Source organism: Mercenaria mercenaria, chromosome 11 (genome assembly GCF_021730395.1).
Source record: "Mercenaria mercenaria strain notata chromosome 11, MADL_Memer_1, whole genome shotgun sequence".
Classification (NCBI taxonomy): domain Eukaryota; kingdom Metazoa; phylum Mollusca; class Bivalvia; order Venerida; family Veneridae; genus Mercenaria; species Mercenaria mercenaria.
Window position 1 is genome coordinate 76,901,746 of NC_069371.1, and position 15,540 is coordinate 76,917,285.

Sequence of the window (15,540 nt, forward strand, 5' to 3'; positions counted from 1 at the left end):
TTATGTTTTCTTTCTTTATTCACTTCTACTCAGTAAGATAAATTATGGGACCCTACAGTTGATCTTTATTATTTCAACTTTATGTAGAAACTATAAGATGTGGTTTTCATTTTGGTTTGTTATGTTAAGGGGTGTTATTTCATTTTGTCACGCAATTAATTCTCACAACAGACAAAATTCATCTATCAAACCAATTAAAATTCTTTCTGAATCCAGTAATGATGTCGCAACATGCAGGATATATAAAACCACTACACATATGCACTCAAAACAAGGGTAAAATGCACTTATGGAAGAAAGTGACGAAAAGCCTCTGGTACATTTGGATCCACAACAGCATTTAGCAGATCTACATCTTCACTAGTCTGAAATGTAAATGAAATTGCTCGATTTCGAATGAGAACTTCTGGTAGACAAACTAAATATCTATACTACACCAAATCTACAAAACACCCTTTTCATGATAAATTTGTTCAAATGTCCTCAACATTAATACATATATACAGATAAATCCAGCCAATGAAGGATGCAAAATTCATCCTCTACCAAGGCAGATACAGAAAGATCTGACCAGAAGGACAGAGCGAAACAAAGCCATGAGGCTTACTTAGCGTAGCTCTTTGTGAATTGACAGTCTGGTTCCTTGATGTGTCCGGTGTAAGGCACTCATATATGTGAAGCGCTTTTTCATGGGAACAACCAGAACAGGCCTCTTAGTTGGGTTGGAGACACCTCGAAAGTATCTTGGAAACGCTCAGTACCTAGACAGGGCTTCGACCTCTGGTCTTTAGGCTGAACACCACTAAATCCAGCTGTTCTTTATTTCATATAAAATCCACTCACTTCATAACGCTGTTTCGACATTTTCTAGCATATCAGATTTTCAGAGACTTATATTCCCATAAAGAACTAGATCGCTACTTTAGAAAAACAAAAAGAAAAGGGGGTGTTAACTTTTATATAAGAAAACTACAGTTCGTTAAATACAACCCGCTGAATTTACTACTTTTCGCTTCTTTCAATTTCTCTTTTCGTGACATTAAATTCTTACGCTGCCATTTTTATCTAGCATGCGACAGGAACATGCTGATTTCATTAGAATGCAAAGTGATACATACTGAAACGCGGTAGGGTAAAAGTAAGCACGTTGCTGCCGAGAAAATGCACTAGGAAAGGAAAAAAGATTAGCACTATTTATATTTGGACTACTTGTGACTAGACCTGCGGAGGCTTACATTCTATTTGGTAGTGATCACCCTATAAGAGAAAATTTTTGTTTGATTTTTCCATGAATTTGCATTCATTCTCAAAGTACACCTATTTCACAATGATCTGCTTTGTTTTGGTGCAAAATATTGAGAAAATATAGAGAAATGACAATTCATTACAGGTCACCCCCATCCCCAAAAATATGCAAAATTTAGCCCTGTGCAAGCAATATTTCAATTAATTTTACCTTATTCGTGGAATTTACATTTAACATCCATTTTATCGTAATGATGTTTGTCATTTTCATTCAGAAACATGCTAATTTCAATATTATTTAGACAACTGAAGTGCTAAAATGCGAGAAAAGACATTTACTAGGTCCTAAAACGAACCAAAATAGTGCCACCTGGTCGAAAATTCAATCTAAATTCCAAAAACACAAGAAATTTAACCGTTTTCAGCCATTTGTTACCGTTTTACATCATAAAGAATAGATTAATGGCATTTTCATTCATTTTCGAGTGGTTTCAGAAAATAACATGTATTGTCCCTTATAGGCTGAACACCACTAAATCCAGCTGTTCTTTATTTCATATAAAATCCACTCACTTCATAACGGTGTTTCGACATTTTCTAACATATCAGATTTTCAGAGACTTATATTCCCATAAAGAACTAGATCGCTACTTTAGAAAAACAAAAAGAAAAGGGGGTGTTAACTTTTATATAAGAAAACTACAGTTCGTTAAATACAACCCGCTGAATTTACTACTTTTCGCTTCTTTCAATTTCTCTTTTCGTGACATTAAATTCTTATGCCGCCATTTTTATCTAGCATGCGATAGGAACATGCTGATTTCATTAGAATGCAAAGTGATACATACTGAAATGCGGTAGGGTAAAAGTAAGCACGTTGCTGCCGAGAAAATGCACTAGGAAAGGAAAAAAGATTAGTACTATTTATATTTGGACTACTTGTGACTAGACCTGCGGAGGCTTACATTCTATTTGGTAGTGATCAGCCTTTAGGACTGACCATATCGACATTATAGGATAAATCCCGTTTTACGGTATTTCCGTAAATAGGGTCGGGGGGGAGGGGGGGGGGGCGGGCTGGCTGAGATTAACTGATATAAAGACCGTGTACAATATTAGCGATTATTTTTGCCAGAAGATAAGGATTTAGGAAAGTTCTTATTTTCTCACAATGGAAATACACTTCTACGACCTCGGCAACAATTTTTTTTGCAAAAATAATCTGTTTACTTTGAAAAATGCGAATAATTGCACACCTTCGGTATCGAGCCTTGGAAGCGGCAGTGTAGAATAAAATACCACCAGTCCACTAATTTACAAACTGAATGGCCAAGTATTCAGCTACTAAATCGGACAAGACAAAATAATATGAATCAAGGAATACTAATGCATATAATTTACCAAGTGCTTCGGACCATGGGTAAACAAAGCTGTTATGAACATCCATGAAGACCGGGTAAAAAGGTTACCACTTATTATTTGTTGCAGTGAATTTTACAGGTGACCAATTTCACCACAACTAGCAAATCTATTTTTGTTTGATTTAAGGTCACATCAACAATTTTAGGTCATGTTGTGGTTTTCAAGACCCTCGTGACCCCTCAAGACATTATCTGAGGCATAGGCGAGCAACTGGTTAGAACAAACGACCTTATACTATGATTTCAATTTACTAGAAAAGCTCAGAAAGCAAATTACAAATATAATTACATAGTTTTGGAATTTGCTGTTCCTGCTAAATCATTATTTATAACTTAACATGATTAAAGATATAAGCTCATTTTCCTTAACATATTTCATAATTAGATAATGAACTAGAAGGTCATACTCAAACAAATAAATTTAACTTTGCTGAAGACTAACTGTATCTGTAAAGCTGCATTCACAATTAAATGTTATCATGTGAAGCTGCAATAACAACTAAATGTTAACTAGTTTGATTGCATATGTGAAGCCATTTGTAATTTCTTGTTCTCTTATTCATACTGTGTACTCTTAAAACCTAAGACAAAATTCACTTGATACACATAAATGAATAATCATGTAATTTACATATATAACCACTTAATTAATCAATGCAGCATATCCAAATAAAATCAAGATCAAATGTATTGTACGCGGTCACTAATATACTAAAGGCATGATTAGGCATGTCTAGTTACTTATATCTCACCAAAGAGTCTTGTTTATGTTTCAACTGTTTCTTTACGTTTTTCAACAGCTGTTTATACAGTGGGTGATGTCTACTCAGCTTCACATAGCAGGCCTTCAAACATAGCCTGAAGAAAATTAAAACTGTACAGTGAAATCATTAACATCCGTGGGGGACTAATATTCATGGATTTCTTTGTTTAGTCAATCCATAAAATTAAACATGTAAAGTATGAAGTCAGTATGTTACATAGTATTTAAACAAGTTATGCCCTAGACAAGGTTTTCAAAGAAGGGAGATAATTCAAAAATGGGACCACCTAGAGTTATGGTTCCTTATAACTGCTCTTCCTCTTAATGAGCTCTATCATTGTATAACGTTACAACTTGGTACCTTCAATAATTTTTCAAATTGAGTTATCCTCCAAACAAGAAGCGTGATGGACGGACAGACGGAAGGTGGTGACTATATAAACATCATTTTATATTCAAATGTTGAAATCCACAAATCCACATCCCCATCGTATAGCCATTTTGGCCAAATTCTCAACATCTGGTGCCCACAAATTAAATGATTTTATAGTATTTCAAGTCTCTTTTAACTCCTTAAATGTATGTAGGGTGAATGGCGTGGGCAGACAAATGGATTTAAAACACAATCACTTTTAAGACTATACCGTAATTGACTGAATTTGTGAAAAGAAACGATAATAGGCAGCTAAACAGTAAAATCAGACTTAAATAACATTCCATCTTCATTTCTTATTTCATGGGAATACACTCGTTTATCTTTTCAAAACATCAGTTTCCAAGACATGAAATTGAAAAATAACAGCAATTGAAGAAAATTTACGGCAGTATGGTAATGTGGTTGCTATAAGGAAATAATATACTATATACTCTACCAAAGAAGTATAAAATACACAGAATGGCAACTGGCTGTAATCTCGCGTGAGCTCGTGTCAGAGCGTGATCCGGCGTTATCTTACTAAAAACAAACATCAGCGAGCATGGAGTTACAATTTGTACCTTTAAAACTACAGTTAAAATACATGTTAGCTTCTAAAACAAAATTAGTTTAATGTGAAATGGTCTTAAGACACGAAGTACACGTTTTTTTGCCATCGAAAGAAGCGTGGTCATACGGTGATAATTATTTTACCGATGAATAATTGCTTTCGCATACAAAATGGCGCATGGAGAAAGCGCCACTTTCGGTAAACGAGATCTCGTTTTTTTGTCACGGGAGGTTGGCGAGATTTGCTCTATATGCCTGTCAAGTTGCCAATCTATTTATTTTTATAGCTCTTTGACTCTACAGACTCGTACTCAATATTTCAAACTTGCACAAAACACCAACATGCAAATAAGACTTGTGGGAAAATAGGAAAATAAGTTCATACCAAGTGATAATATTTGATGCATTTGTCACACCACTTTCATCCCTGGACTTTGAAATAAAGAATAGTTTACTAATTAATTATGTTATATATATACTCTGCTTTCCATTCTAAAGATTATGATGGTTAAACAAGTGATGCAATTCCTTAAACAGCATAATATAATACTGTATCACTGAATGTTAGCTTTTCTATTCTTGTTAAATTTATTACACAAAAAAACTTGATTTACAATGTATTTCTTTAGTGATATTCAATGGCATCATTCACTTACTTTAAATGTAGAAAATCCTCATAAATGAATTTAACTTGATAAAATTATATAAACTGTGTCTGCAGAGCTACAGTGACAATTAAATGTCAGGTATAACAGGCATTTGTTAATTTTTTTTAAATACTTCCAGTTTTTGGTGGTACTTACCACTAATGTTGCGTAATGTTTTAAATGTTAATCCAGTACTGTTCATACATGTACATGCAAACATTTTAATTTATGCTAACAAAGATACTGTATTTAATTGCTCCAATCTTCAAATAAGAATTTGAGTCTATCATATCTTTGAAGTATTAATATATACAAAAGTATTTTGCTAACATGAAGTAAAGTACAAACTTACCAGATACTTCTTCACCAGCTTGCCTACCACATTCACCATCTCTCTGATAACTCCTGAAAATAGCAAACAAGGCAGTCTGAAAGACAGCTATATCCCACGCCACTGTCTTGATAAAGGGAATATTATAGCCAAGTCATATTAAAATCCTTCAAGGGATTTAGGAGATAAAGAGCAGACATAAAATGTTAAAGGTTTAAACCTCTGACCTTGAGCCAACATGGCTGACTCACGAGTTCTGCACATCGTCTTGATGAGGTGATCAATTGAGCCAAGTTTCATGAAAATCCTTCAAGGGGTTTAGGAAATACAGAGCGGACATAAAATGGAAGGCTCAAACATTGAACCCAGAGTTGTAACCTTGACCTTAAGCCGACATGGCTGACTCATGAGTTCTGCACATCATTTGATAATGTGATCATTTGACCCAACGTTCATGAAAATCCTTCAAGAAGTTTAGGAGTTACAGAGTGGACACAAAATGGAAGAAACAAACCTTTGACCTTGGCTTGTGACCTTGACCTTAAGAATGGCTGACTCATAAGTTCTGCACATTGTCTTGATGTAGTCATCATTTGACCAAAGTTTCATGAATATCCTTCAAGAAGTTTAGGAGTTACAGAGCGGACACAAAATGGAAGGCTCAAACCTTTGACACTGGCTTGTGACCTTGACCTTAAGCATGGCTGACTCATAAGTTCTGTACATTGTCTTGATGAAGTGATCATTTGACCAAAGTTTCATGAAAATCCTTCAAGGGGTTTAGGAGATATAGAGTGGACACAAAACTGAAGGCTCAAACCTTTGACCTAGAGTTGTGACCTTGACCTTGAGCCAACATGGCTGACTCACGAGTTCTGCACATTGTCTTGATAAGGTGATCATTTGACCCAAGTTTCATGAAAATCCTTCAATGGGTTTAGAAGATATAGAGCGGACACAAAATAGAAGGCTCAAACCTTTGACGTCTAGTTGTGACCTTGACCTTGAGCCAACATTGCTGACTCATGAGTTCTGCACTTGGACAGGTGATCATTTGACCCAAGTTTCATGATTACCCTTTAAGGGGTTTAGGAAATACAGAGCGGACACGAAATGGAAAACTCAACCTTGAGTTGTGACCTTGACCTTGAGCCGACATGGCTGATTCTTGGGTTCTGCACATTGTCTTGATGAGGTGATCATTTGACCCAAGTTTCATGATTATCCTTCAAGGTGTTTAGGAGATACAGAGCAGACACAAATTAGTAAGTACTACATTCACCATCTCTCTAATAACTCCTGAAATAGCAAACAAGGCAGCAATGAAGTTCTCATATCCCTTACCTGACCTACCGGTAGTTCCTACCTCGGATGATCCAGTATACAATTTGAACTAAATTCTATTAAGGACAAAGTTTAAAATGTTGATCACGTTTTATGTAAATCATATGTACAGATGTGGCTTCTATCGTGTTGACAACTTTACTTAGTGATGACTGATCTAGACTCTGTGTGCGTTTGGGTTTAACGTCTTTTTCAACAAATTTTCTGTCATATAAACAACACTGTCTACTTGCAGCAGTGAGCACAATGCCCAACTTTGCCTCACTAGAATATCACACCACAGACACATTACATGATACCCCACCCAGTCACATCAGACACCAGGCTGACCAGTCCTAGCACTATCCTCTTAATGCAGAGCACCAAGCGCTACAAGTACCACTTTTTACGTCTTTGGTATGATGCAGCCAGTGATTGCACCCAGGACATCTCGCACTTGAATTGGGCGCTCTATCACTAAGCTACTGAGGCAGTGATATAGTCTCTGATCCTATATAACCCAATTTCAAACTTTCTTTTATACAAACACACATTTTCAACAGTAACTGTTCTCTCTGAGAAGACATAAAAACCTATCACTATGTATGTTTAATGGACAGCTTAACAAGTTACTCACCAATGTGGGATCGAGCCTCACTCCAGGTGTGGAATTCTTCATGTAAGGAAGCCACCTAGCTGGCTCACATGAAGAATTCAACGCCCCAAGTGAGGTTCCAACCAACATCGGTGAGGGGCAAGTGATTAGTCAGCGACCTTCTCCACTCAGCTAAATAAGGCTTAAACATTTGTCTTACCATGGAAATACTGAGTATTATTCTGAGCCCTTTGTTTATGGGGAAGTTTCTGAATGTGTGAGTGCAGCTTGAACATGGCCAAAAGGAACATCTGATACAGGTTGCTCAAAATCTGCTTTTCTGAATTGATACTGGAGTCCACAAATAAAGAATGGCACTTCTGTCTGACAGAACTAAAATGTAACAAGAAAGAATTATGAATTATTTACATGCAATTTCAAATTGTGCGAATAAATGTTATTACATTTTCTGGTCCTTTGGGATCATGAAGACCATTATTTGACATAAGCTGGCTCTATGGGGAATGAGGAGTGTTGCATATTTACCTTTCATTAAAAGGCTCGGTCAAATCGTATTTGCTACTATTTTGATTGGTTGAATGCTATGCTTTCAAAGGATCTTTTTTAAAGATTCTACTGTTTACAAATCAATAAATTTGCTATTCCAAACTATCTTGTGTGTCATGCCATCCATTGCCTTCAATAACTAAGTCTATCCATCTTAGTCCTAGGTAATAAAACTGAGTATGGAAACCAGTCTCTATTCTCATGCATCTGATTGGTTGACTCTGAGCTCAGTCTTGATACTGACCAATGACAGAGATGCAATCTAAGACTGGTCTCCAAACTTATAGCTTTTCATCCTAAATGAACTGTGACAATTTTCTTCATATCTACAACACAAATACATTTGTTTTAATGGACATATACTCTAAGGGCCAGAAAGCTTATAAATTATGCACATGTATGTCATGGCAAAAATTTTCAGTTTATTGAATACTGTCAATTTCTGTATCATTACAATGTTCATTGTACCAACCCCTCTACCAATGGACATCACATCTGGTCCTGCAAATGTTTTTAGTATCAAATGCAGTTGCAGGGGCCTACTGTAAAAGCAGAAATTTTGGCGAGGGTTTAACTTTCGCCATATTCCCGAGGCCCTATATCTCACAAAAATTAATCCTCGCATAAATATTCACCATTAGTATAATTCAAATTCAAGTGGGATACCATTTTTACAAACTTGGCCCGAGATATTATGCCCCACGAACACTGTGACCAAATCTGGTGAACATTGGATTAGAACTGCTCAAATTAAAGCACGGACAATGGTTTTGCATGAAGCCTGCTTGCCTGCCCAAGCAAAAGATCCCATAATTGGTCCTGCTTCTGGGGTTATAATTAACAAGATGCCGTTTCTGCCTAATTCACTCACCCGAGGAAGACTGTGACCTTTAGACATTGCTTCACAACTACTTTAATGAACACACATTAAGCAGTTCATCAAAAGTCATTTGAAGTTTTTCTTCTGTATTTTGCTGTGGCAGCCCCGAAACAGGGTGAAGAACCCACATTAAAAAAAAAAATCAGGACATTACTGTATAATACTGCTACAAAGTTTTATGCAAATCTGTCAAGCAATTCAAAATAAAAAGTTGTTTGAAGAATTTTTCATTTCCTAGCTCTAGCTTACCTGAAATGGGGCCCCATTTAAAAATATTTGGGGCAGGAACTTGTAATGATTACACAGACCAAGTCTGATGAAGCTCACTCAAGCAGTTCATGAGAAAAAGTTGTTTAAAGGTATTTCTTTTTTTAGCTGTAAAAGCCCCTACTAACAGCCAAGTTGCATTTAAACAAAATTGGGAGGGGCTCTTATAAACATTCTACAGACCAAGTTTGATGAACATCTAGCAGTTCATGTGAAGAAGTTGTATAGAGTTGTTTCTATTTTTAGCCCTAGCTGCCCATAAAAGTAGCCAAGCAACCCCAGTTGAACAAACTTGGGACAGGACCTTACAATGATGTTACAAACCAAGTCTCATTGAGATCCATCAGGCGGTTTGTGGGAATTTGCTTAAAGGTATTTCTATTTTTAGCTCTTTTCACTGAAAGGGACCAAGTGTCCCAATTTGAAGAAAGTTGGGAGAGGCTTGATGAAGATCCATTAAGTGGTCCACAGGCAGACATTTAAAGGTTTTCAATTTTGAGCTCCAGTGGCCCCTAAAAGGGGCTAAGTGGCTCCATTTTAACAAACTTTGGATGTCTGATGGCTATTCATCAAGAGGTTTATGAGCAGATGGTGTTTAAAGGTTTTTTTTTCTTTCTATTTTGAACCCTAAAAGGGGTCAAGCAGAACCAGCTGAACAAAACCGAGAGACGGCCTTGCCTGGATACTACAGACCAAGTTTGGCATAATTCTGACCAGTAAAGGGCCATGCCTTGATGATATGGACCAAGTTTGACGTAAATCAGACTGGTAGTTTCAGTGGAGGAGATGCTTATGAAAACTGTGGACAAATAGCAATGGACGCCAGACCACGCACATAAAGCTCAACCTTAATATTGTTCAGGTGAGCTAAAAAATATCTACTTTAGAACAATACCTACAACAAAAGTTTGTCCTTCAAGGACTTTCCAGGTGTCTTAGACAGTTCAACAGTCATTGTGTCTTTGATACCTGCAAATAAGAATCAAAATATTATTTGAACAAATACAATTATAGATCCTCAACACCATAAAGCAATTTTGAAGTACCCCATAAAGTTCAAACTACTGCTCTGTGCAGTGCAAAACTTTAACAGGTTAAATCTTACAGCAACTACTTATGAGTGTGCATTTGTTGGGTTTAACGTCACACCAACACAATCATAGGTCATATGGCAACTTTCCAGCTTTTCATAATGAAGGAAGACCCCAGGTGCCCCTCCAGGCATTTATTTCATCACAGGCTGCCACCAACCTTCCATAAGCTATCTGGAAAGCTTCATCACATGAAGAAATCAACATCAAAAGAGACGCTCAAACCCATATCAGTAAGGGGCAAGTCATTTGAAGATCAATCTATCACAGACAATCAGTGCTGTAGCATAACTTATCATATATATAAGATACATCCACTGAAATTTAATGCAAGTAAGACAAACTCCTGCAGATTTAAGCTATATTGGATGTAGGATAAACCCATTCCAACAACCCTTTCCTGCAAGCACATTCCTCCTTTAAAACAGGCAGATAAATTAGACATGTGAAAATATCAGAGTGGCATATTTCAATGTAGCATTAGATTAACTTACTGGAACCAGAGTACTTGGTGAAGTCCATGCTGATTTCTAGTGTTCTTGTGTTGATGAATATACCACACCAAGGAAACCAGTCTGTTTGAACCAGATAAATAATTATAATAACTCATTTATTTCATGCATAAAAGATACCAAAATTACATGGTATTGCTTTCATTTTTTTCTCGAGCAAACAGAAACATTTAAAAGCAAACAGAAACATTTCACATGAGGGTCATGATGACCCTGAGTAATATGAGCTACATGTTTCAAATGTCAAACTGATGATAAAATATTAAGAAAGTCAGTAGGTCAAATTCATGGTCAATGAAATTCAGTTCTACGATTTGTGTGCAAAACTGTGTATGTCATCAAAATTTCAAGGCTGTATCTTAAAAAACGAAAGCAGGTCAGTAGGTCAAGGTCACAGTCAAGTGACATCATATTACTTGGGGTCATCAGGTAATTATAACTAAATAGTCTTGGAAATAGGATCAGATGTTTTTTAAGTATTTTTCCTATATAACTCACATAATAACTAAGCGACCCCAGGGCGGGGCCTCTTTTAAAAACAGGGGCATAATTTGAACAATTTTGGTAGAGGACTACTAGACAATGCATCATACCAAATATCAAAAGCCTAGTCGTATGGTTTCTGACAAGAAGATTTTTAAAGCTTTTTCCTATATAAGTCTATATAAAACTTGTGACCCCCAGGGCAGAGCCTCTTTTCACCTAAGGGGTACAATTTGGACAATTTTGGTAGAGGACCATAAGACAATGCTACAAACCAAATATCAAAGGTCTAAGGGTTGGGGTTTCATACAAGAAGATTTTTAAACTATATAAGTCTATGTAAAACTTGTGATCCCCGGGGCGGGGCCATATTTGACCCTAATGGATAATTTGAACAATCTTGGTAGAGGACCACTAGATGATGCTACATACCAAATATCAAAGCCCTAGGCCATGTGGTTTTATACAAGAAGGTTTTCAAAGTTTTCCCTATATAAGTCTATATAAATCCTATGACCCCCGGGGCGGGGCCATATTTGAACCTAGGGGGATAATTTGAACAATCTTGGTAGAGGACCACTAGATGATGCTACATACCAAATATCAAAGCCCTAGGCCATGTGGTTTTGTACAAGAAGACTTTCAAAGTTTTTCATACACAAGTCTATATAAAACTTGGGACCCCCAGGGCAGGGCCTCTTTTCACCTAAGGGGTACAATTCAAACAATTTTGGTAGAGGATCATAAGACAATGCTACAAACCAAATATCAAAGGTCTAAGTGTTGTGGTTTCAGACAAGAAGATTTTTAAACTTTTTTCCTATGTAAATCTATGTAAAACTTGTGATCCCCGGGGCGGGGCCATATTTGACCCTAGGGGGATAATTTGAATAATCTTGGTAGAGGACCACTAGATGATGCTACATACCAAATATCAAAGCCCTAGGCCATGTGGTTTTGTACAAGAAGATTTTCAAAGTTTTCCCTATATAAGTCTATATAAACCATGTGACCCCCGGGGTGGGGCCATATTTGACCCTAGGGGGATAATTTGAACAATTTTGGTAGGGGACCACTAGATGATGCTACACACCAGATATCAAAGCCCTAGGTCCTGCGGTTTTGGACAAGAAGATTTTTAAAGTTTTTCCTTTCGGTTGCCATGGCAACCAGAGTTCTGCATGGAATTCAATTCTTTGAACAATTTTCAAAGGGGGCCACCCAAGGATCATTCCTGTGAAGTTTGGTGTAATTCTGCCTAGTGGTTTCAAGCAGATTTTTTTAGGAAATGTTGACGGACGGAAGACGCATGACGGACATTGAGTGGTCACAAAAGCCCACCATGAGCCTTTGGCTCAGGGGAGCTAAAAATATTTGCATAACAAAGAGAAACAAAATCTGTCTGCTAAAATTTCTTCAAGTACAAAATAACATTTAAAAGGAATATTTTTTATCTATTCATACACTTTGAAAAGTGTCTATTTCACATTTCTAACACCTCTACATTCTTTGTTATATGTAAAAATTATATAGTTACATACTGTTAATCAAATAAAAGTAAAATATAACTAGGTGTTTTCATCACAAAAACATTTGTCTCCCCCCATGTATACCTTTAGCTCTGGCTGCCATTTTGTGAAGCGAAGCAAAACGTGTCGGGGATATGCACAACTAGGCTTGGTCTGATCATTCCTGTGAAGTTTCGTCGAAATCTGTCCAGCAGTTTGAACTGTGAAAGCTGGACAAGATTTTTCGATTTTTAGCTCTGGTTGCCATTTTGTGCAGCAAAATGGAAAGTGCCAGCGATATGCACAACTAGGTTTGGTACTGATCACTCCTGTGAAGTTTCGTCAAAATCCAGCCAGCAGTTTGACCTGTGAAAGCCGGACAAGATTTTTCTATCTTCAGCTCTGGCACCCATTCTGTGTAGCGAAGCAGAATGTGCTGGTGACACACACAACTAGGCTTGGTACTGATCACTCCTGTGAAGTTTGATCGAAACGCGGCCAGCAGTTTGACCTGTGAAAGCCGGACAAGCTTAATGCAGATGGACAGATGGACGGCAAAAACAATATGTCTCCACCACCTATGGAGGAGGCATAATAAGATGTGTAATTAATAAGTCTTTGCAATGACTTATTTCTGAAAGATAACCAAAATGCAAAGTCAGTGAAAATAAATCCTTGAATATTTATGAATTATGGAAGTTTACCTATTGAGACCATGGGTAGGATGCCATCATTATGTTCAAACATGAAACTTGTTAAAATTTTCTCCTTGTTGGTACAGCAGTGGTATTCTGGAACCCCTGGAAAGGTAGATATGGATTTTAACACTTTAACCTTTACCCTGCTAAATTTCAAAAATAGACTGTTCCATCATTCAATTTGGACAATACCATTTATTATTGGAAGGGATGTTCACTGAAAACTTACTGACTGAATAGCGAACAATGCAGACCATGATCAGTCTGCACTGGTCGCAAAAGCTGAATCACTTGCTGCCAGCAGGCTAAAGTTTAAAATAGGAAATATGTCCATAAACAACCTAAATTTTCAAACACAAGTGTTGTAACTTGTTAAGGTAGTTCTACACGTTTGATAAACCGGAAGAGATGGCGTAACGTCAATTATCCGGAAAACGTAGAATAATGCTTGGATTCAGCGTAGGGAAACGAAAATCAGTTTATGAGTTAAGGGCAACCCGTGAGTAAATGTATTAAAATGGCACTGTTACTATCTTTCCAAAGTTAAAATATGATATTAAAACATCTTACAAGTTAAATAATTCAAAATAATGTCTTAAAATTAGCTTAAAATAGGCGGTTCAATTTAATTATAGTCAGGTATCTCACAAATAAGCACACAGACCTATATATTTTATTTCATCATATTTTAGGTCATATGTTTATCTACGACTGTTAGAAGTTTAATTAAAATCTACATTGTAGAAAAATTTCTATTCGCAAAAATGTTATGAATATTGCGTTTTTCCCATAGACTCCCATTATAAAAAATTGCGTGAGGTCGAAATTTTTCAAATCAGTCTAGCAAAAAATCAAGGACACCACCCTATCTTATTCATTTACTGAATATTCTTAGTATATTCGAAAGTTTTGAAAAATCAGAGTTTAATCAAATTCTACATTGTCGAAAAAATTTCGATCCTAACGTGCAGAACTACCTTAAGGGAAAACTTGTTTCTCCAAAATTCATGGAGCTTTATATGTATATGATCTCAGCTCAAGCATTTGTTTTTGTTGGGTTTAAAGTCACACTGATTTTAATTAAATCAAGATTAGGAAACATACCTCTGATCATTGTATTCAGGAAGGTAACAGCTTGTTCTTGCGAAGGTGTAACATACAGGTAGTCATCCACAATTCTCATCAGGAATTCTCCCGCAGTAAATTTGAACAGACTTCTCTCCATGTCAGCGTAGTAAAAACTACACAGTAAAGTGGAAATAACTGATCCTTGACTGATTCCTGAGGTTTGCAGGCAGTAGTGGTTCCCTACCTGAAATATTGTCAGAATAGTAAAAACTACACAGTGAAATGAAGATAAATGACCCTTGACAGGTCTGCAACAATAGTGGGTTCCTACCTAAATACTGTCAGCACAGTAAAAACTACAAAGTAAAGTTGAGATCATTATTCAGATGCTTAGATATTAAATCACTCAGACTAATGCCCTTGTGGTTCAATTCCCGCGCATCGGAACTCTGAACCGTGATAAATTAGACAATAAACTTCTGGAAGGCCTTGCTTATTTGTTAATTCTATTTTTACACTAACACAATACAAGAACATTACTCACTTTTATCAAATTGTTGAATAGATGACTCTTCAGTAACTTCAGCAGTGACTCACATGTCTCATGCTGGTATACAACCTGAAATTGTTACACAAGATTACTTATCATTGTGCCAGTAAGACAGAGTGCTAGACTGCACTTCAACTTCCTTGCTACATAGCATTATCTTATAGCATTGTGGTAGTATGTCTGCCTTAGGTTTGAAAGGTCTTGGATTCGTTTTGATTTTTTGTTGGGTTTAACGTCACACCAACAAAATTATGTCATATGACTACTTTCTAGCAGATGCACCTTCGTGCATTACTTCATTATGACTGGGCACCTGGATTCTTACCACCAAAATTCCATAAGCCAGCCTAGATCATACTGTTCAGATTAACTTATCCTAAAATATGACACTGTTCAGCCTACCTTATCCACAAAGATGACATTCTTCAGCTTCTCCTTATTTGCTTTCTGTGTACAGAAGGATGAGAAATCAGGGTTGAACTCGGACATTGGGGTTACGTCACGATGAAACTTTCTGTACATGTTTCCATCCTTTATTCCAACAGTGAAATACTTTCTGATGATAAATTCTTCATCATTCATCTCCTGCAAACATACAGAGTTCTG

General features: G+C 36.6%; 1 protein-coding gene across 2 annotated transcripts in view; it reads right to left on the reverse strand.

Moving 5' to 3' along the window:
* The window catches only part of LOC123531834 (telomerase reverse transcriptase-like), a 69,046-nt gene continuing 53,506 nt past the window's right edge, over window positions 1-15,540 (reverse strand). Inside the window, exons 18-28 of one of the 2 annotated variants that reach the window (XM_045313104.2) lie at window positions 15,337-15,519; window positions 14,929-15,003; window positions 14,421-14,628; window positions 13,323-13,418; window positions 10,610-10,690; window positions 9,924-9,993; window positions 7,531-7,703; window positions 5,414-5,466; window positions 4,800-4,846; window positions 3,419-3,524; window positions 1-365 (exon numbers count right to left, since the gene is read on the reverse strand). In XM_045313104.2, coding sequence (XP_045169039.2) covers window positions 288-365; window positions 3,419-3,524; window positions 4,800-4,846; window positions 5,414-5,466; window positions 7,531-7,703; window positions 9,924-9,993; window positions 10,610-10,690; window positions 13,323-13,418; window positions 14,421-14,628; window positions 14,929-15,003; window positions 15,337-15,519 — 1,170 coding nt within the window. In that variant the 3' untranslated portion in view covers window positions 1-287. Of the gene's footprint in view, window positions 366-3,418; window positions 3,525-4,799; window positions 4,847-5,413; window positions 5,467-7,530; window positions 7,704-9,919; window positions 9,994-10,609; window positions 10,691-13,322; window positions 13,419-14,420; window positions 14,629-14,928; window positions 15,004-15,336; window positions 15,520-15,540 lie in introns of those variants that run through there. The other variant, XM_053517804.1, reaches the window with a different exon arrangement.